Source organism: Mustela lutreola, chromosome 9, assembly GCF_030435805.1.
Source record: "Mustela lutreola isolate mMusLut2 chromosome 9, mMusLut2.pri, whole genome shotgun sequence".
Lineage (NCBI taxonomy): Eukaryota > Metazoa > Chordata > Mammalia > Carnivora > Mustelidae > Mustela > Mustela lutreola.
The window spans coordinates 22,059,151-22,082,401 of NC_081298.1; the positions used below are offsets into that span (position 1 = coordinate 22,059,151).

Sequence of the window (23,251 nt, forward strand, 5' to 3'; positions counted from 1 at the left end):
ATAGTGGGGAAAGCAAAGGTTTTTACATTCTTGCTTTATTACTTATATAGATGGGAGATAATGGAAGTGTTACTTAACTTCTCTAAGCCTAAATTTATCATCTCTAAACTAAGACATGAAAATATCTGCCTGAGAGGATTGTTAGGAGGATTAAATGTAGGGTATTTAGAGTATAATTCCTGGCACAGAGTAGGAATTACACTTTCCCCTTTCATTCTCCAGCCATTTGGTACCCGGTTCACTGCCTCAGTTTGAGGATGGCTGGTTTTTACTTGTCAGCCCTCTGCCTCCTACAACTGGGAAAGAGGATGAACATTTTGTTATCTACTGCAGCTTATAAAATCTTTACCAGCTTTATAAGAATATTAGTAGCCCTGGGTGCCACGTTCAGTTAAGCGTCCAACTCCTGATTGCAGCTCAGATCTTGATCTCAGAGTTGTGAGTTCAGACTCCATGTTGGCCTCCACGCTGGGCATGAAGTCTACTTTAAGAAAAAAGGAATATTAGTAGCCCTTATTACCAGGATGGGATCTAGCAGCCCCATCATTTATGCAGATGAGGGAACTGCAGACTTTAAAGATCCCCAGGAGGGAGTCAGTCTGTGTAGCTGAGAGATCTGGAGATGGAGTTTTCCACTGTGTAATCTTAGTTTTCTTATAGGTGTTATAAAATCCCTCATTGGCAATGGCTTGGGACAATGAGAACTGAGCAAAAATTGAATCTGTGGAGGAATGCAGTAGGTCCCCTATAACGTGGAAGGTAAACATCTACTGTCTTGTTGCCAGTTCCCAAGTCATATTGGAACAGTTCACTGCTCTGCATTTTCTGTATCTGGCCCAGCTGATAGGGACAGGCTTCTCATTTAATTTGTGCCCTTGCTTAAGTGTTTCTCCTGGCACAAACATTGCATTTTTCTTCATCTTTAAGAAAATGCATAGAACACTAGGTGAATGCCAGTTACTTTGGAACTGAGGGCACCTCTGGCTTTCTGTCCCTGTGGCGTCTTGACAGATCTCTCCATGTGGAGTTACTTTTGAATAATTATCATCTTGCAAGGGTCTGCTTTCAAGTGAGTGAATTAAAGTGGGAATAAAGTGGGTGGATTGGAAAGTAATTTCAGGAAATCACCACTTTACATGGAAAAAAGAACAAGTGGAAATAGACTAAAATGTTAACAGTCCTTGTCTTTAGATAGAAGGACTGTGAGTAAAGTATCTTTTTATTATTCTGGGATTTCACATTTCCTAAAGTGAACACATACTATCTTTATAATAGGAAAAAGAACTTTAAAATTGCCATTTTAAATTACTGGTAAACGGTGATATCCAAATGAAAAGTAACCATAGTTTATAGTGTGATTAATAAACACACAACGAGGGGCGCCTGGGTGGCTTAGTTGGTTAAGCATTAGACTCTTGGTTTCAATCTCAGGGTCATGAGATGGAGCCCTGAATGGGCTTCTATGCTCAGCACAAAGTCTGCTGAGATTCCCTCTCCCTCTGCCTGCCCCTCTTGCTTGTATGAGCTCTCTCTCAAATAAATAAATAAGTCTTTTAAAATAAAAATTAAAAAAAAATAAACACACGAATAAAGATTTCAGACCAGTATTTTGGGTTAATTGGGTCAATGTGGTATTTTAAGAGAATTGCAAATGCCAGCTGAGATTTGTGACGAAAGATTCAAGCCACCTCATTCCCTTATGAAATGTACATGGTAGGGGTGCCTGGATGGCTAAGTCAGTTAAGTGTCTTCCTTCAGCTCAGGTCATGATCCCAGGGTCCCAGGATCGAGCTCACTGTCAGGGTCCCTGCTCAGCAGGGAGCCTATTTCTCCCTCTGCTGCTCCCCCTGCCTGTGCTCTCTCTCTGTTAAGTAAGTAAATAAAATCTTTAAAAAAAATAAAGTAGGGGCACCTGGGTGGCTCAGTGGGTTAAAGCCTATGCCTTCAGCTCAGGTTATGACCCCAGGGTCCTGGGTTTGAGCCAAGCATCAGGCTCTCTGCTCAGCAGGGAGCCTGCTTCCATCTCTCTCTCTCTGCCTGCCTCTCTGCCTACTTGTGATCTCTGCCTGTCAAATAAATAAATAAAATCTTTAAAAAATAATAATAAAATAAAAAAGAAATGTATGTGGTATAAAAACAAAATAAAATAAAAATTCAGCTTCTGGCCATTCAGTAGCTCACTTAAGATTATAGGATCCCTGGGATGTCTGGGTGGCTCAGTTGGTTAAGCAGCTGCCTTTGGCTCGGGGTCATGATCCCAGCCTCCTTGGATCAAGTCCCACATCGGGCTCCTTGCTCAGCGGGGAACCTGCTTCTCCCTCTGCCTCTGCCTGCCACTCTATCTGCCTGTGCTCACTCTCTCTGTCAAATAAATAAATAAAATATTAAAAAAAAAAAAAGATTATAGGATCCCTGGCAACTGAGAAAAAGAACCATGTTCTTTTGGAGGTTAAATACCATCAAGTTTGTGATCTGTTAAGTGGCACAGATTTTGGGATGCTCGTGATTGGCCTGTGGGGTCCATGTTTGAGGAGTTTCTTGACTGGCGTCCTCTGGGTTCTTAGGAGGAATGATAAAAAGGCTTTTGTTAGTTTGTTCTCATGTAGTCACAGTTGGAAGCAGAATTTGTTTTGGTGTATTGGTCAGTAATAGCTAAAAGGTAGCCTAGAATCTATACCTTCTCCGTAGCTAAGTAAATCAAAGCCCTGTAATCCTATGTCTGGAGGGAAAAACCGAAAAATGAATTAATATAGTAGACTAATATTTTATGAAGGCTTTTGTGATTGTCACCAATCAGAAGTAATTGTTTCTTCCTTGAACTATTTTTTTTTTAAAGATTTTATTTATTTATTTGACAGAGAGAGAGAGAGAGATCACAGATAGGTGAAGAGGCAGACAGAGAGAGAGGGGGAAGCAGGCTCCCTGCTGAACAGAGAGCCTGATGCAGGGCTCGATCCCAGGACCCTGGGATCATGACCTGAGCCAAAGGCAGAGGCTTTAACCCACTGAGCCAGGCAGGTTTCCCTTCTTTGAACTATTATGGCTCTTCTTTTTACTTCTCATTTTGTAGTTAGTTTTATAGCTAGCTGTCATCTCTACTCTTTAGTGAGCTGGTGGAATGCAGGGGCCTTTTTTTAAATCTTCCATAATGCTTTGCACACTGGCACTCAGTAAGTGGTAATAGCTATATCCCCAACTTACTTAATTAGCATTTATCCTGACTGATGAGTTCATGACCAAGGCAGAGGGGGAACCTGGGCCTTTAAAGTCTGGAGGGGAGTCACTTTTCTGTAATATTCACTATTTGCAGCCTCTCCCCATGACTCCCTGTCCAGTGGGTTGGAGTAAGGCTTCATGACTCATTACCCTGTCTCCGCCTCTCCAACTACTCTCCTCTCCTAGAACTGTTTCCCTGTCTTCTCCCTCTCTGTGTTAGTTATCTTTTGCTATAAGACAAATCACTCCAAAACAGAATTACTATTATTATTTATACTTTCCATTGGTCGGGAATTCCAGTGGTGGCTTGGTAAGGTGGTTCAGCTCAGAGTCTCCAATGTGGTTGCAGTCATCTTTGGGGTTGCAGTCATCTGAGGTCTTGACTGAGGATGGAAGATCCCTCTGCAAGATAGCTCACTCACATGGCTGGCAGGCTGGTACTGGCAAGATGATTCCTCTTGGCATAGGCCTCCTCAGAGGACTGTTTGATATGCTTCACAGTACCATAGCTGGCGTCCCCCAGAACTAATACATGAAGACTATAACGTCTTTAAGCAGAAGCTATGCCATTTATGACACAGCCTCAGAAGTCATAGATTGTTGCCTCTGCCATATTTTATTATGTTACACACCCCTGATTTATTTTTATTGGAGACTACATGACTGCAAATATTAGGAGTCAGGGATCACTGAGTTATTTGGAGGCCATCTTGGAAGCTGGCTCTCATACTCTCCATCCACTGTTGTGATTCCCCAAGTATATGTGCTGCCGAAGCGAGCACAGTTGTGATTCCCCAAGTAAAGGCTAATGAGTTTAGCCTTGGTTCCTCTCCCCCTTTCTTTATTTTATTTTTTATTTTATTTTTTTTTTAAGATTATTTATTTATTTATTTGACAGAGAGATTACATGTAGGCAGAGAGGCAGGCAGAGAGAGAGAGGAGGAAGCAGGCTCCCTGCTGAGCAGAGAACCTGATGTGGGACTCGATCCCAGGACTCTGGGATCATGACCTGAGCTGAAGGTAGCAGCTTAAACCACTGAGCCACCCAGGCGCCCTTTATTTTATTTTTTAAAGATTTTATTCATTTATTTGACAGACAGAGATCACAAGTAGGCAGAGAGGCAGCCAGAGAGAGAGAGTTGGGGAAGCAGGCTCCCTGCTTATCAGAGAGCCCGAAATGGGGCTTGATCCCCAAACCCTGAGATCATGACCTGAGCTGAAGGCAGAGGCTTAACCCACTGACCCACCCAGGTGCCCCTCATCTCCCTCTTTCATTCTCATTCTTTTTTTTTTTTTTTTTTAAGATTTTATTTATTTAATTATTTATTTGACAGAGAGAGATCACAAGTAGGCAGAGAGGCAGGCAGAGAGAGAAGGAAGCAGGCTCCCTGCTGAGCAGAGAGCCCAATGCGGGACTCGATCCCAGGACCCTGAGATCATGACCTGAGCCGAAGGCAGTGGCTTAACCCACTGAGCCACCCAAGCACCCCATTCTCATTCTTTAATCAGGGCCTCATCCTAGCGTTAGCCTTCAATTTTTGTTTCCCTCTTAATCCTTCCTCCCAAACTGTTGTTTCTTGAAGCGTAACATTGAGCATGTTGTTCTCTCAGCTATACATCTTCAGTAACTAAACTGGACACTGCAGAAGGGCAAAGACTATTGTATTAATAAAAAAAAAATACGACCACAAACTTACTTAGAATAACACACAACACACATTTATTACCTGACAATATCTGGAGGTTGGGAATCTGGCATGGGTTTACCAGGTCTTGTGCAAGTCTGTAAGTCGAAGTTGTTGGTCAGGGCTATTTTCTCATCTGAGGTTTGATTGAGGAACGATCCACTTCCAGCTCACGTGGTTATTGGCAGCAGTCAGTTTTCGCAAGTTGTTAGACTGAAGGTCTTAGTTTCTTACTCTTTTGGCTGGGGACCGTCCTCAGTTCCTTGCCATGTGGCCCTCTTCACAACATGCCAGCTTTTTCAAAGCTAGCAAAGGAAAGTGTGTTTTTCAGCAAGATGGATGTTAAAATATTATATAATATCATCATGTACAGCTACTTGTGTACATACCATCACTTGCCATTTTGGTTAAAAGCAAGCCAGGGGTCCCACCTACCCTCAGTGGTGGGAAGGGGGTTATGCAAGGGTATGAATAGGAATAGGAGACAGAGATCACTTTAAAGTCTGTCTGCCTTGACTATTTAGTTTCCTTTGTCTTCAGCATCCTGAGCAGTGTATGACACATACTAAGCTCTAGTATTTGAATGAAGGGACATAGTGAGACTATTGTGTTTTCAACTTCTAGTTTAAGCCTCTTTCTTTCTTTTTTTTTTTTTTTTTAAGATTTTTATTTATTTATTTGACAGACAGAGATCACAAGCAGGCAGAGAGGCAGGCAGAGAGAGAGAGAGGAGGAGGGGGGAGCAGGCTTCCTGCGGAGCAGGGAGCCCGATGCGGGGCTCGATCCCAGGACCCTGAGATCATGACCCGAGCCGAAGGCAGCAGCCCAAACCACTGAGCCACCCAGGCGCCCCTAAGCCTCTTTCTTTACTTCATTTTCTTCTGTTTCAGAGTTACTGATTTATTCTTGAGAATCCCCTGCTCTCATCTGTCCTCATGGATGAACTTCAGGATGTTCAACTCACAGAGATCAAACCACTTCTAAACGATAAGGTAAGGACTACACTGTTTTCACTAAAATATATATGTCTTTTCTTCTGTGATAGATTCATTTTCTATATTTTCTGAATAGTAACTAATTCAAAAACACATTTAGCTTTTCTATGAAGGAAATACTTAAAAAATACATTTCTTAAGAATCTTTTTGATCTCTTTCCTTCCTTTTTTCTTTCCTCCTACTTTTGCTTCCGTGGACTGAATTCAATCAGATTATCCTTGAGATTTTCCTGTTTTACTGATAGAGACGGTAAAGGAAAAAATAATATGACAGAGTTACACAGAAAGTATGAGAGAAAGATTTGACTTAGAATCCAAGTGCCTGACTTTCAATCAATAAGAAAAATGAACATCCAAGGGGCACCAGGGTGGCTCAGTGGGTTAAAGCCTCTGCCTTCGGCTCAGGTCATGATCCCACATCTTGGGATCTCTGCTCGGCAGGGAGCCTGCTTCCTCCTCTCTCCCTACTTGTGATCTCTGTCTGTCACATAAATAAATGAAAAAAGAAAAATGAACATCCATGGCTGGTGATGTATATAGGCTGCAAAACTTTCCCTAAAGTTTTTCAAATCTGTGATGTGACCTTTCTGTCATCTTTGAGGTTTTCATCAGGTTGTGTGGATGCTGATAATACACCCTGTTTTTATGTTAGTATTAGAGAACAGTGGGCAGCATAGTTCCCAGCCACCAGGATTCAGGGAGGAGTGGTGTGATGGTAGGTGTCTCTCTCCATTCAGTAAATGTGCCTGAAATTCCCTCTTTTCTAACCTGTGCTTTGGATTTATTGTCATTGCACCTATTAAAATACTCTTTTTATTTATTTATTTTTATTTAACAGAGAGAGAGAGATCACAAGTAGGCAGAGGCAGGCAGAGAGAGAAAGAGGGGAGCAGAGAGCCCTCGGGGCTTGATCCCAGGACCCTGGGGTCATGACCTGAGCCGAAGGCAGAGGCTTTAACCCACTGAGCCACCCAGGCACCCCCTATTAAAATACCCTTGTAGCTTGGTGTGAATGAGCCTGTGGCATTCTCCCCTGAGAAAAGTATCGATGGGGCACCTGGGTGGCTCAGTTGTTAGGCATCTGCCTTCAGCTTGGGTCATGATCCCAGGGTCCTGGGATCGAGCCCTATATCGGGCTCCCTGCTCAGCGGGGAGCCTGCTTCTCCCTCTCCCCGGCTGCTCCCCTGCTTGTGTTCCCTCTCTTGCTGTGTCTGTCTCTGTCAAATAAATGAATAAAATCTTAAAAAAAAAAAAAAGAAAGAAAAATATTGATAAAAAGTAAGAGTAAAGATGGATGAGGTTGGGATAGGGGTGCTACACCAGAAGACACTGTTGCCCCTTATCTTTTTTTGCCCAAAGACCCACCTCTAACTTCTGGGGCTGTTGACTTACTGCGTGTTTATTAATTTGCTATTGGATCTTGCCAGGCCCATTTTTTATTCGTGTGACCTCATCTCTCTACCTACATTCCCACCCTTTCGTTATCCTTCACTAGTTTTTGCTTTCTCCCTCCTGAAGTTGCACAAACTTTTTTTAGTCCCCATTTGGTTTTTCCTGCTGCTTTCCCTCATGTTTTCAGAAAACTCTCTCCTCCTTTATTGCCTTTGGTGCATGTGAAGGGCTGTCCCCAAAATGGTGTGCCACAAGGAGGAGGAAGGAAATAAAATCTGCATCTGTAGAGCTTATGTGTAGCCACAGAGATGAATAGTTATAGGTGGGAATAGGCAGTTTAGCTTCAGGAAGGTAGTAATCTATCCTAAACCTGGCTGCTCATTAGAATCAGATGGGTAATTGTTTTAAAAATACAGAATACTGGGTCCCACTCTAGACCAACTGAATTGGAATGCGAGGAGAAGGGGATGGGACACACACATACCATTCTGTGATCAGTGGGGTCTTCGAGTTTGGCTGCTTTCTGGAATTACTTGAAATTTAAAAATCACTATTGGTTTTTGGTAGAGATTCTCCACAAAGATTCTGACTGAATTGGTCTGGGGGGTGGTTGAGCTTTTTTAAAAAATCCCAAAGTTGAGAACCATGCCTCAAGTGACTGGTTAGTCATTGTTGGAAATGCATGACCTGATGTTTGAGGACTGGGGCACAAATAGAGGAGGATCCTTCCTGAACCCTGGAAATTCATAGGATGCCTGAGTAGCACCTACATGAAAGAGCTGCAGGAGTTAATTTACCACATATCTCATAGAAAAGACAGCTGGAAAAGGGAAGATTGAGTGAATCTGACCATAGAAAAGCAGTGAATTAATTCCTGGGTCCTTCCTTCTTGAGGCCATAGTGATACCTTGGCTGCATCTGAAGTGTGCCCAAGTGGTATTGATTGAATTGTGCACCTTTCCTCTCCCCAAACTCACATGTTAAAACCCTCATCCTCTATGTGACTGTTTGGAGTTAGGGCCCTTAGATGTGATTAAGGTTAAATGAGGTCATAGGGTAGAATTGGAGCTTGAATCCAATAGAATTGGTGGCCTTGTTCACGAGGAAGAGTGCGATCTCTCTCACACACATACTGGCCTCCCACGTGAGGACATAGCAAGGTGGTAGCCATCTGCAAACCAGGAAAAGAGCTCTCACCAGAAACCAAACCCTGCTGGAATCTTGATCTTGAACTTCCATCCTCCAGAACAATCAGAAAATCAATTTCTCTTATTTAAGCCTCTCAGGCATTCCAAGCAGTCTAAGACACCAAGCTATCAATGTCTCACTTCCTAACATCTGTTAGCTCCTCTTTGATAGGTCTGTGGTGTTCCTACCCACTTTTCATGCTCCCTCTCTCTCTCAATGCTTGCTGTGGAGCAGGACTTCTCGGTTTTGGGCTGGACGTTCCTATCCCCTCACTATTCATGAGAGCTCCCCAGCTCCAGCCCAGCTTTGTAGAAGAAGATCGAGAAGAGGTCCTCTTTGGATGGCGGCATTCCCAAAGAAAGAGTTCCACCCGCTGTGGTCCCCCTGCCTCAATACCTGAGTGCTGCTCTCTTTGCCCAGCAAGTGTGTGCTTCTGCATTCATTGTGAAAGGTGTGATGATATATTGGCAGTGTCCTTCATCATTTACTCTATTTGATCCCCCGGAGCCCGGTGGTATAGGGAGCACAGATCAGTTTGTTCCCATACTGCTGGTAAGAAAACTAAGGATGAGAAGGGTGAAGTGTCTTACTTGGATTGAGTACCAAAGAATGCTTGCTGTGGAGCAGGACTTCTCGGTTTTGGGCTGGACTGTTGTGTACGTTGTAGGATGTTTAGCAGCATCCTGGGTCTTACCCACTAGATGCCAGCATCTCTCAGTTGTGACAACCAAAAATGTCTCTAGACATTGTCAGATGCCCCCTGGGGGCAGAGTCTCCCCATTTGAGAACCACTACTGTAGGGGATAGGCCTCCAAATTTGAATAGAAGTCTTGAAATTGTTTGTTTGCGAGGAGTTGTTGGTTTTTTTTGTTTTTTGTTTGTTTGTTTGTTTGTTTTTTGGCTAGCCTGCTGTTATTTATTAAGCACTCATATGTGCCAGGTGTTTTACCTACCTTCTCTCTTTTAATCAAAAGAGTATTCATTTGAAGTACATAGTATTATTCTTCACTTAGTAGAAGAAGAAAATCTGACTGAAAAACTGACTTGCCATGTCAGTATGTGGCAGTCAGGACTGAAACTAGGTCTGTCCTGTCCTAATACCTGAGGCCTTTCCACTATGCTGACCCCATCACCTCTGTGGCTTGCCCTGTCTATTTAAGGAAAAGTCTTAAAACATGTATCAGTTCACTTCATCTTTTTGTCCATTCTTGTAGATATACTCTTACCCAGAAGCCATTGCTGTACCCTTCCAGGCTTCAGGGCGCTGGAGGAAGTCTAGACCCAACCTATTATGGAGAGATTTGTCCTGAGATGACTATAAGGAAGCATTCTCAAAATAGCTCTAAGCGAGGCTTATGTTAACTCATCTCTTGTCATTTGTTGGTACTTTTCCCATTTAATTTTAGCGTGCTGGTAATTTTGTCTGTGGCTCAGATTTGTGAAGAAGTGGGTAATTTTGCCATGCTTGTTTTGGCTCCAGTGATGAAAAGATGCAACTGCCAGCACTTATCTTTGTTTTGGGGGGCAGAAATTGTACAGACATATGAACTGATATTTTTTTAAAATACCATTTAACTATTTTTAGTGCATTTTCACAAATATTATCTTCTCCTTAAATCTCCCAACCTCCTATGAAATGAAGTAAAGGTTTTAAGTACTTGAAATGGAGTTTTAATCCCATTTTACAGGTAAAGCTCAAAGTGGTTATATGACTTATCCAGGATTAGTACCTGGAAGCCAAGACTAGTACCCACATCTGTTGACTTCAACCCAGATCACAGGGTTTAGGCCTCTTCCCACCATCTGCTGCCTCTTGGAGCTGGTTATTCCAGCTTCCTCAGCTAACCTTATAACAAGCAAGAGAGTTGACCAGTTAGTGCTTCCTTTTCCCTGACCTCAACTACATTAAAATATGTACCAGAAAAGACTAGCAGAAAAATGATAGCAGCTGTTTGTTGGTAGAGAGATGATAGATGATTATAGTTTTCTTCATACTTTTCTATAATGAGCATGTACCTTCCTTTTTATAATTAGAAAACCAGAAAAGGGGGCACCTGGGTGGCTCCAGTCAGTTAAGCGTCTGTCTTTGGCTCAGGTCTTGATCCTGGGTCCTGGGTTCGAGCCCCACATCCACCTATCTGCTCAGCAGAGAGTGAGTCTGCTTGTCTCCCTCTTCCTCTGCCTGCTTGGTGCTCGCTCTCTCTGTGTGTCAAAGAAATAAATAAAATCTTAAAAAAAAAAAAAAAAAGAAAATAAAGAAAGAAAGGAAGAAAAAGAAAAAAGAAAACCAGAAAAAAAGGATTTGGTATGGTGTGAAAAATACTAGGCCTAGTGAAAGCCAAAGGGCAGTCTTGAGGAAATAAGTAGAAGACCACTGTTGGCTTCTACAGAATCGAGGAAATATCAAGGAGGGGAATAACTATTTAGTGGGGAGAATAGAAACAAGTTATTTACTTATTCCTGGTTGTTAAAATTCCTGGTTGAAAGTGAGATAGACCCTACTGCAGTTTAAGTTTTCGGGCTCTGCTAGTACCTAGAAGTGTAAGCAGAGGAGAGAGGAGGGAGAAGCTGTGGGTGAGCATTTTTGTTAACTTTCAGGACAGCAGAAAGAGCCAGAGGGGTTAGTGCCAAGGCTTTTTTTTTTTTTTTCTTTAATTTTAAAAACAGTTACTGACATTTTCATTAACGAGTGTTATCTGTGAAGTGCTACATCTACTGTGCCCTGGAGGGTGTCCCTTAAATGTGCTAAGAAGTAATTGTCCCATGTTGTCAGAAATGGCTTAGATGGGACTGGAGCAGGAAGTGAGTTCCCAAGCAAGTAATGGTGCCATTGTGTCAAAACACTGTCAACCAGCTACAAGATCAGCAGGAGATGGTGGAAGAAGCCTTAGCCATGGAAGTTTTTAGTGCAGGCAGTCAGTGACACATGTTGTTAGCCTGATAGTATGTTAGTTTAGAGGAGAGGATATTTTAGAGTTGAAATTGTACCTTTTCAGCAGTCTGCAGATGATTATCTGATTGTAGATAGTTTTATCCAAGTATCTGACCTCTTTACAAATTTCCTTATGAAATCTGTTTCTTTTTTTTTTTTTTAAGATTTTATTTATTTATTTGACAGATAGAGATCACAAGTAGGCAGAGAGGCAGGTAGAGAGAGAGGTGGGGGAAAGCAGGCTCCCTGCTGAGCAGAGAGCCCCATGCGGGGCTCGATCTCAGGACCCCGAGATCATGACCTGAGCCAAAGGCAGAGGCTTTAACCCACTGAGCCACCCAGGCACCCCTGAAATCTGTTTCTTTTTTTTTTTTTTTTTTTTTTAAAAGATTTTATTTATTTATTTGACAGAGAGAGATCACAAGTAGACAGAGAGGCAGGCAGAGAGAGAGAGAGAGGAGGAAGCAGGCTCCCTGCTGAGCAAAGAGCCCGATGTGGGGCTCGATCCCAGGACCCTGAGATCATGACCTGAGCCGAAGGCAGCGGCTTAACCCACTGAGCCACCCAGGCGCCCCTGAAATCTGTTTCTTAATTAATATTTTTTTGAAGGTAATAATGTAGATGCTCTAAATATATATACACATATACGCACATAAACACTTGTGTATTATATATATGTGTGTATATATATAATTTAAAATCTGGATTATCAGTTTGAGGAGATTCCTATTTTAAAACAGTTTATTAATGAATGTAAAACATAGATTTATTAATCTGTGTTGATTAATCTTTATCAACAAAGAAAAACAGTATTTTCTAGGCCTATTTAACTCTTCTGCTTATACAGTTCCTTATCTTTCCACTTTCTATTGGTAAGGATTATTGTCTTTTGTTACTAAAAATGCCATTTCTTATTCTGTTTGACATTTTTTTTTAATCAGTTTGTTTCTAAAATTTTTACTGTTGTAACAACTCCTTTCCACTCTAGTTCCTACCATATCAATAGCATGTAACTTTGGTATTCATTTCTCTTTTTTTAAAAGATTTTATTTATTTATTTGACAGAGAGAAAGAGAACATAAGCAGGGGGAGAGGCAGAGGGAGAGGGAGAAGCAGACTCCCTGCAGAATAGGGGAAGTCCGATATGGGACTTGATTCCAGGACTCCAGGATCATGACCTGAGTCAGAGGCAGTGGCTTAACCAACCAAGCCACGCAGGCGCCCCTAGTATTCATTTCCTAACTCAAATTGAGTAAGTATCTCAATTTTGAGATGCTTCTAAGCATTATAAAATGATGTTTACTGCATTTACTAAGTACCAGGACTGGGGATAGAGTGATAAATCAGACACAGGTCAAGTTCACAGAAGAGGTAGATTTAACTCAAATCTTTTTCAATTGTTAGTTAGTTCTAAGATTTTACACATCTTACCTTTCTTTATATCTGTTGTTTTCTGTCTTTTGAAACTATATATGCCTCTTGACTGGATCTCATGTTGGGAAACTACATTTCTCTTCTCCCTAGAAATAACTTGTTTTTTAAATGCCCTCCACCCCTTCTTTTCATACTTTATTCATTGATCTATTCTTACTTGCTTCTTGCTTATTCTCCAGCCTTGTATTTGAGAGAATGACTTTTTTTTAATTTACCTTCTTGAGCTGCTTCATTTACCTTCTACATTTGGCTCTGAGGCTGCACCAGGAAATACTGCCCTTGGCTGGCTTCTACCTTGACTGTAACTTACAGTAAAAATATATCTTTTTTCTTGACTTATTCTTTTTTCTGTCTTTCCCCAAATAATTCTATTACTTTAATTTCCTGCGTGAATCCCTTTCTGCTAATTAAGTCTGTTTAGTGCAAGAATCTCTCTGAACATGGAATTACTGGTATCTTCAAAATGGATAGAAAGAAAAAAAAACACCCAGAGCTGGAAACGTGTAGAAGTTTTGTTAGAGTGTAACCATGTACCTCAAATACCAGAGATAGGTAAGTCTCCAGCGAATTCTTTCTCCTTCTAGGATACAACCAGTGAATAGTATTAAATTTTTAATGAGTCCAGAGAATATGGCTTCAGTTTACCACTGGTGAATGGGGTCCAGCTAATGATCTCCATTCAGACACTTGGATGCCAAATATTGTCAGACATACCTTATCATATCCTTTCTCTGAGATGATCACTCAAGAAGCTTGAAACCATTCTTTAAGACTGTCTGGCATGTCTTAAAAACAACAACAGCAGGGACACCTGGATGTCTCAGTTGGTTACACAGACAACTCTTGATCTCAGCTCAGATCTTGATGTCAGCATTGTGAATTGAAGTCCTGGGTTGGGTTCCATGTGGGTGTGGAGCCTACTTAAAAAAGAAGATAAATTAAAACAACATTAAGTTTTACACTGAGGAATGTATAGAATTGTTGAATCACTGCATTGTATATCCAAAGCTAATACAACACTGTATTTTTTTTTTTTTAAGATTTTATTTATTTATTTGACAGAGACCACAAGTAGGCAGAGAAGCAGGCGCAGAGAGAGAAGGAAACAGGCTCCCTGATGAGCAGAGAGCCCGATGCGGGGCTCGATCCCAGAACCCTGGGATCATGACCTGAGCCAAAGGCAGAGGCTTTAACCCACTGAGCCACCCAGGCGCCCCTACAACAATGTATATTAATTATACTGGAATTAAAGTAAAGAGGTGTTAGATAATCTTCATTCAATTATTATTACCTTTTCTCTGGGAGTCTGGCTGTGTATGTTGGATAAAGAGCATATAGTTGTTTTTCGCTAGGTATTAAAGAAGAGTGGTTTTGATTTCTGGAGAGAATTGCCTCTTTCTGCTTTTAGTATTTTAGAGGCTTTGTGCTCCTCTCAGGCTTTAGGAACTCACAAAATACCTCATGACTGTGATCATATGGTTATGAGGAAGGGGAACTCATGCATATAATGACAGCTGCTTCCCAAATAGCTCATCAGAATTTGTGTCTGTCTATTTTATGACCAAGATTTTAGTTCAGTCTAGAGTGATTTTTCTCTAATCTTTCTAAATAATTGGAACAAAGCACTATTATCTTTTTTTTTAAGATTTTATTTATTTGACAGAGACACAGTGAGAGAGGGAGCACAAGCAGTGGGAGAAGGAGAGGGAGAAGCAGGCTCTCTGCTGAGCAGGGAGCTCGATGGGGGGCTTGATCCCAGGACCCTGGGACCATGACCTGAGCTGAAGGCAGATGCTTAACAACTGAACCACCCAGATGCCCCCTAATATGATCTTTTTTTATATTATTATACATTATTTCTCAAGTGATTAAGTGAACCTTTAAATCTTATATTATAAAATACTAAGTTACAAACATATATTTTGTACCATACCAAATGTTTTTTTTTTTTTTTTCTAGTTACAGAAAGGGAGGTACTTGCTCATTATAGAGAAGTATAAAGAAAATTATAATCATTATCTCTCCATTGAGAAATAGTTGCTATGGTTAATGTTTTTGGTGTTTTTCTGCTAGTCTTTTGGTACATATTCATGTAGTTGAGGTCAAAGTGTGAAGACAATTTGTATCCTAATTTATTTTCACTGAATGACCATATTCTACTGAAACCATCTACCCTAGTCCATGAGAGGGCCCTTTTTGCTTCTCACAGTCTAACTAGAAATGACTTCTCTGAAAAAGTTCTTAAGTATTGTATGAGACTAGTGGGAGTCGTGGAACATGATAATCCTTTCGCCAATGGCAGCATTCTTTGAAGATGTGCTGTATGGTCCCATCTGCATGGTTTCTTTGCATGCTGTGACTGCATCAGATTTTATTTGTGAACTTGGTTTCATACCAGGAATAATAATATTTCAGACTAGCAGTCTCTACCACTCTCTTTGCTGTTCTTAGTGCCACCTCCTCTCTCTGTGATTGGTAATCTATTGTGGCTTTACTGCCACTTACAGAGAAACAAGGATGTGTTCATCCATAGCCTTATTCTTTCAGAATCTTTCTGTATTTGCAATGCCCAATAATACATTAGGTACTAACCACATGTGTCTGTTGAGCACTTGAAATGTGAATAATGTGACTGAGAAACTGGATTTTTTTGTTTTAATAAATTTTAGTTGACACATGTGACTAATGTCTACCACAGTAGATCATGGCACTCTAGATCATCTCATTTAGTTCTGCTAGTTACTCTTATGGAAAGAACAGCTTGTATCTTTGGGTTGTGTGGATGTATGTGTGTGTTTTATATACTGGGCTTAAAAATTTTTTTAACCTCTCTGTTTTGGCCTGCCAGGAGTGTAGAGTGTGATACAGAACTCACTCTCTCTTTCTTTCTTTTTCTTTCTTTCTTTCTTCCTTTCTCTCTCTCTCTTTTTTTCTTTCTGATTTATTTATTTATCTTAGATGTGGGGAGAGGAAGAGGAAGAGTCTCTCTCTCTTTTGTTTTTGTTTTTGTTTTTAAACATTTATTTATTTATTTATTTATTTGACAGACAGAGGCAGAGAGGAGGAAGCAGGCTCCCCCACCACTGAGCAGAGAGCCCGATGCAGGGCTCAATCCCAAGACGCTGAGATCCTGACCTGAGCAGAAGGCAGAGGCTTTAACCCACTGAGCCACCCAGGCACCCTAAGAGGAAGAGTCTTAAGCAGACTCCACCCTGAGCGCAGCGCCCAATGTAGGGCTTCATATCACAACTCCAAGATCATGACCTGAGCTGAAATCAAGTTGACTGCCCAACCAGTTATGCCATTGAGGCACCCCAATACAAAACTGCTTCTAAGAGGATCTTCTTTTTTTTTTTTTTTTTTTTTTTAAAGACTTTATTTATTTATTTGCCAGAGACAGAGGGAGAGAGAGCGCGAGCACAGGCAGACAAAGAGGCAGGCAGAGGCAGAGGGAGAAGCAGGCTCCCTGCCGAGCAAGGAGCCCGATGTGGGACTCGATCCCAGGACCCTGGGATCATGACCCGAGCCGAAGGCAGCTGCTTAACCAACTGAGCCACCCAGGCATCCCCTAAGAGGATCTTCTTGAAGGGGAATGGGAGTGCTTCACACTCCTTTGGGATCAGATATCTAGATCCTGTTTGGAGGGGCAGCTTTTGGGAAGGTGCCCAGTAGCAGTTCTACTGGAAGCCATTCTAGACAGAATAGAATATGTTATGATAGCATGATTTCTAAATAATGAAAAGCTTTTTTTCCAGGGGAGGAGCATTTACTTTATGAAAGATCAAGTCAATGGTTTTTTTCCCTCTAAAATACATCATTCGGGGTGCCTGGGTGGCTCAGTGGGTTAAAGCCTCTGCCTTCGGCTCAGGTCATGGTCCCGGGGTCCTGGGATCGAGCTCCACATCGGGCTCTCTACTCGGCGGGGAGCCTGCTTCCCTCCTCTCTCTGCTGCCTCTCTGCCTACTTTTGATCTCTGTCTGCCAAATAAATAAATAAAATCTTAAAAAAAACCAACACATCATTCATTATTCTTATTATATACTCCTAGGTCATATAGTTTGCAGCTCTGGGATGTGAAATGGTACAAAAAAATGCCTCTGAGTCATTGCCATTGATTTTTTTTTCAATCAGTCATTGCCATTGATTTTTTTTTCAATCAAACATTACTATGATATAATCTCTTTTTAGAAGCTTGGTGAATTCTTCTTGGGTCTTTTGACTGTTTTCTACCTTTTAAATGACTCAGTGACTTGTTCTTTTTTCCTATCAGCTATTTCACAGGATGAATAGATATGCCAGCATATTAGGAATCCGGTTTTGTCTGTCTTTCCCTTCTTCAGTGACATTGCCCTTTTCCCCTGTTAAATTTATGAGTCTTCTGGGATGCCTGGGTGGCTCAGTTGGTTAAGCATCTGTTTTTGGCTAAGGTCATCATCCCAGATCCTGGGATCAAGTGCCATATCAGGCTCCTTGCTCATTCGGGAGTCGGCTTCTCCCTTTGCCTGCCATTCCTCCTGTTTGTGCTCTCTCTTTCTGCGACAAACAAATTTTTTAAATCTTTAAAAAAAAAAAAATTTTACAAGTCTTCAATTTTTCATCCATCTATATCTTTGTTCGCTCCTTGATCCTTTAATTCCTGGTTCCTGGTACCGTGGCTCTTACCTTCTATGTTCCTCTCAGAATTGGCCTTCAATCCTGTTTTTTCCAGGTACTTCCTAGGTGGGTTGTGAGTGTGCTCTAGGACTCTGATCCATGTTTTACCCTCTTCCCACAAGTTCTCATTGCCCTCTTTAGGTAGGGAAGCAGGAAGCTACAAACTACTGGGCAACAGGGTTCCTTTCCTTTGTCTTCACACAAAGCCTGCCAAAGTGTAACCTCACCTTTTACTAACATATGTTAGGAGCCCACCCTGCCTCTGAAGCCTTTTGATGAGAACCGTTTTAGTTTTATGGCAACCAAGAGGCTGCACGTGCACTGCTTGCACTGTGAACTGAATTTGCTGCACATTTGGGGAAGCCACATGGGGAAACTGACTGTGTTTTCTGCCTTCTGTTGACAGACTGGTACACGAAACTTCCAGGACTTTGACTGTCAGGTAAGGACTGTACAAGCACCAAAGCGGGGCTATGTACAGGATCTCTGCAGTGCTTCCCTCCCTCTCCTGGTGGCCTGTAGAAGTGGATCTCTCTTCATAGCTAATCATAACTCCTTCGTGTTCTTTTGATCATTGGATCAAGTTTATTTAAAATGATTTGCTGTCGTGTTCAAAAATTGCCTGCCAGGTGCCTGTTTTATGGTTGTAGGTTACTGGGTTGAACTGTCACTTTGTGATTAAGATCTCCTCTCCTCAAATGATACTGGAAACCTCAGTCACAGGTGTTAAATGGAGGGTTGTCACTTCACTGTGGAGATGGTGGGGTAGGGACAGTTTGGAGGGGAGACTTACCAACAAAATCTTTTTATCTTTTTTTTTTTTAAGTTTTATTTATTTAAGTAATCTCTACACCCAAGGGGGCTCGAACTCATGACCCTGAGATGAAGAGTTGCATGCTCCTTTGAGGCAGTAGGCATCCCAACAAAATCTTTTTCTAAGAGAAAAAGAGAAATTAACTAAGCATTAGTAATACAAAATTCAGGTTTCCTTTGGCTTTATGCTTGGAGATGCAAAATTCAACTTGGCTAATTAGGATTTAATTAATGATGCAGTTCTTCCTAGTTGCTTTTGCCTATATCTGTTGCCAATTTAAAAATCAATAAAATGAATGAGCATGTCTCCATCTGCCTACTTTATCTACTGACTGGCCCTGAAAGAAACGGGAGGAATGAGTACATGGAAATGAGAACCTTATAAACCCATGCAGCCTGACTCTCCTACTTTGAGGATGGATGTCATAGTAGTGACTATTAGAAGCAACATGAAGTAGACTTAAAGTACGAGGCAGGAAAGGGAGGTGCTAGAAAACCAACTTCCATGCTTCCAGGATTCAGCCAAACTGTACATGCATAGGCAGATAGTTATTTTTATTTTATTTTATTTTTAAGATCTTATTTATTTACTTGAGAGAGGGCATGAACAGAGGGTGAGGGAGAAGTAGATTTCCTTCTGAGCAGGGAGCCTGATGAGGGGCTCAATCCCAGGACCCCAGGATCGTGAACCCCAACCGAAGTCACAGCTCAACTGACTGAGCCACTCAAGCACCCACAGGCAAATAGTTATATTTATTTAATTTATTTATTTGATAAAGAGGGAGCACAAGCAGGCAAAAAGCAACAAGCAGAGGGAGAGGGAGAAGCAGAGAGCCCAACACGGGGCTTGATCCTAGGACCTTGGGATTATGATCTAAACTGAAAGCAGATGCTTAACTGACTGAGCCACCCAGGTGCCCCCAGATAGTTATTTTTAGATATGCATTTTTATATTAAGTACAGTGGAGTCTCTATAGCATTAGAATTGAAAGGAAAAACTAAACCAGTTATATCATAATAATGTATTAGGTACCTACTATAGATAGTAAACATAAATCATCTTCAGTTCTTAGAGCACTATCCCAGGTGGTTTTTATTATCTTTGTTTTACAGATGAGGAAATTGAGAATCAGGTTTCATAACTTGCCATTGGATAGAATTGCAGTTGCAAAACCTCATTCTTCCTGGATCTGTAGCCTATTCTTTCCAACCTGGAAATGTCTAGAACTGGAAAGTTTTAAAGAGTTGAGTTGGGTTAAGTTGTTCTTCAATTAGCTGAAGTGCTTTAACAGAACAGGTGTAACTTGTTTTTATAAGGGGCAGGTTCATAGCATCGTTACAGATTTCTGAATCCTGGTGTCAAACACCTCTTGCTATGAAAGAATCACTTGCTGTAGGTCCTTTACTCAAGAAATAAGTCATTTTTGGATAAGTGGTGGCAGTTAAGTTTGGGTTTATGTGTTTTTAATTTGATCTAACTTCAGTTATGGTTTGGATTTAGGTTTAACCAGTTGAATTTGACTATTGTTTTTTGTTTTATTTTATTTATTTATTTAACAGAGAGAGAGAGATCACAAGTAGGCAGAGAGGCAGGCAGAGAGGGAGAGGAGGAAGCAGGCTCCCCGCTGAGCAGAGAGCCCGATGCGGGGCTTGATCCCAGGACCCCGAGACCATGACCTGAGCCGAAAGCAGAGGCTTTAACCCACTGAGCCACCCAGGCGCCCCGAATTTGACTATTGTTAATATCTGATATAATTTACCTAGAAGGAGATCATTTAAGAGAGTATAACAGTAAAATTCAAGGTGAAGAATTCCAGAAATAGTATATGTATACTTCTACTTAAAAGTATAAAACTGGCGTGCCTTAGTGGCTCAGTCAGTTAAGTGTCTGTCTTCAGCTCAAGTCATGAACCTAGGGTCCTGGGATCAAGTCCCACATTATCCTCCCTGGTTGGTGGGGAATCTGCGTCTCCCTCTACCCCTCCCCGCCAACTCCTGTGCACATGCATGCTCTCTCAAAAAAAAAAAAAAAAAAAAAAAAAAAAAAGTATAGAAGCATTGATTATCACCAAATTGAGTACCTCCTCCCCCCCCCCAAAAAAAAATTACATATAAACAATTTCAGGCTCAGGGTGCCTGGGTGGCTCAGTCAGTTTGGCCTCCAACTTTTGATTTCAGCTGAGATTATGATCTCAGGTTTCTTGGATAGAGCCCCACACTGGGCTCTACACTCAGTGGAGATTCTACTTAGGATTCTCTCTCTCTCTTCCTTTGCCCTTCCCCCCCTGCATGCTCTCTTTCTCCCTCCAAAATAAATAAATAAATCGTTTTTAAAAAATTAAATGCTCACTGGGGCACCTGAGTGGCTCAGTCTTTAGGCATCTGCCATCCACTCCAGTCTTGATCCAGGGGTCCTGGGATCAGGCCCCACATTGGGCTCCCTGCTTCTCCTGCTCCCCCTCCCACTGCTTGTGTTCCCTCTCTTGCTATCTCTGTCAAATAAATAAATAAAATAGATTTGTGTGTGTGTGTGCTCCAGGACCCCAGGACCATGACCTGAATGGAAGGCAGACACCTAACAATTTAGCCACCCAGGCACCCCTAAATAAAATCTTAAAACAAAAAACTAAAAAACAATTACACGCTCACTGAAAAATAAGAAAAAAAAAGTAAATCAAAATTACTTGTTATTTCACTTGGGTTGATATTTGTATATATCTAATTTTTTCACACATAAATATCCTTAGATATAAATGAAATTTAGCTTTAGAAGTATAATTTTTGGGGCACCTGAGTGGCTTTGATGGTTGAGCATCTGCCTTTGGCTTAGGACATGATCTCTAGGTCCTGGAATCAAGCCCCATGTTGGGCTTCAAGCTCAGTAGGGAGTCTGCTTCTCCCTGTCACTCTGCCTCTCCCCCTGCTTGTGCTTTCTCTGTCTCTTAAATGAATAAATAAAATCCTTTAAAAATATGTAATTATGGGTGCTCAGCTAGCAGGAGCTGCTGACCACCCGCAGGCGCGCGCTGACCACCCGCAGGCGCCTGCGTAACAATAAAGAACCTCTTGCTGATTGCATCCAGTGGCAGTGTTGGATTCTTGGTAATCTCTACACCCAACGTAGAGCTGAAATTCATGGCCGAAGATCAAGTGTCGTACACTCCACCAATTAAGCCAGCCAGGCACACTGTATTTTGTTTATTTGTTTGTTTGAGAGACAGAGAGTGAGAAAGAGAGAGAGAGAGAGAAAGAGAAGAGCAGAAACAGGGGGAGGGGCAGAGGTAGAAGCAGATTCCCCATTGAGCAAGGAGCCATCAAGGCTTAATTCCAGGACTCCAGGATTATGACCAGAGCCGAAGGCAGATATTTAACTGACTAAGTCACCCAGGTCCCCCAATTTTTGATTTTCAAATTTTTTTTTAAAAAGGGTTTTTTGTTGTTGTTGTTGTTGTTGTTGTTTTTGGTTCTTGGGTCCTTCCCCCCACCCCCGCATCCTGCATTAAATTTGTTTCCTCTGAAAAAAAAAAAAAAAAAATGTAATTATGAATGGGTTTTTTTTTTTTTAATTGAGGTTTAAAAATATTCTGACAAGGGCACCTGGCTGGCTCAGTCAGAAGAATGTGTGATTTTTGATCACAGATCACGAGTTTAAGCCCCACCTTGGGTGTAGAGATTACTTAAATAAATATTTTTTTTTAAATCTGACAAAAACTTAAGCCTTAATATAGTAACATGTTCTGGCCTTGTGAAATCTATGTTTTAGTTCAATCCTGATACAAATAGAACAGTGTTGAGTGTTTGTCACTGTCTGTCACAGGTTTTGAATGTATAGGCACTTTGTGCTCTAAAGAAAAAAGGGGCTCCTGGGTGTCTAAGCTGGTTAAGCAACTGCCTTCAGCTCAGGTCATGACCTTAGGGTCCAGGGATCAAGTCCCGCATTGGGCTCCCTGCTCAGCGGGGAGACTGCTTCTCTCTCATCCACTCTCCATGCTTGTGCTCTCTCTGTCTGTCAAATAAATAAATAAAATCTTTAAAGAATGTAATAATAAAGAAGAAAAAAATCATAGACCGTTCTTTTTTCCTCCTTCCGGCAGGCATCTACAAGTGCTCTTCTACAACCATTCTTGTCCGTCTCTTTGTTAAAGGCTTATGTGATGTTCAAGAGACTGGGACCACTGGGTCAGGAATCTAGCAACAGGTTGATAGAAGGCCCAAGAGCTAGGAACTGTGATGTGAGAAGTCTAGAATGTCCTGGTTTCCTGAAGGCACCCCAGAACTATTGGGCATTCTTAGGAGACAAAACAACAGATCCAAAGCCAGCATTGTCACTAAACGGAAAAGCATTCAGCATTGGCATTGGTGTTGACCATTATTAGAACTGTGGTATCATATTACCTGAAGCCATTTAATCAGGGCTTCCTTCTGATCTCTATCTTGCCTAGAAAAAATCTTTAAGGCATATTTGATGATGTCCCTGGGAAGTTATCTTGAATCATCAACCAAGCTCACAATTTCAGTCCAAACCACTTTTTTTTTTTTTCAAACCACCTTTTTTTGACTCTGTTTTCTTTACTAGTCAAGTATGTGCTCCCCCCGCCCCCAATAATTGAAACTGTAATCAGAAGTTTACAGTCTCAGGGCACCTTCCTGGCTCAGTTGGTGGAGCCTGTGACTGTTGATCTCAGGTTGGGAGTTCTAGCTCCACCATGGGCCTAGAGCTTACTTTAAAAAAGGGGGGGGGGTTACAATTTCTCTTGGCTCTTTGATCATCCTAAGTGACTTCATTGATATTTAGCTCCCCTGAGGCAAACGGCAGTTATATTTAGATGTAAGATAATGTGGGAAGGGGCAGTTAAAGGTGAATGCTTAGGATTGATGAGAAGGAAAAAAGAGCCTACTGCCAGTTGAAACAATGGATCAGCAGGCTTATTGTCCATTTATCT

The 23,251-nt window shown here is 41.5% G+C and overlaps 1 protein-coding gene and 1 long non-coding RNA gene across 4 annotated transcripts in view; one reads left to right on the forward strand and one right to left on the reverse strand.

Annotated features, from left to right (window-relative positions):
• Positions 1–23,251, forward strand: part of NDRG3 (NDRG family member 3) — a 78,410-nt gene that overhangs the window by 13,999 nt on the left and 41,160 nt on the right. For 2 of the 3 annotated variants that reach the window (XM_059133293.1, XM_059133296.1), the window contains exons 2-3: positions 5,792–5,893; positions 17,902–17,937. In XM_059133293.1, coding sequence (XP_058989276.1) covers positions 5,837–5,893; positions 17,902–17,937 — 93 coding nt within the window. In that variant the 5' untranslated portion in view covers positions 5,792–5,836. The remainder of the gene's footprint in view (positions 1–5,791; positions 5,894–17,901; positions 17,938–23,251) is intronic. The other variant, XM_059133295.1, reaches the window with a different exon arrangement.
• LOC131807728 (uncharacterized) lies at positions 379–13,754 on the reverse strand. Its single transcript, XR_009344584.1, has 3 exons — positions 13,557–13,754; positions 4,944–5,206; positions 379–484 (listed from the first exon to the last, which is right to left on the reverse strand). It is a non-coding gene; the product is annotated as an uncharacterized LOC131807728 (long non-coding RNA).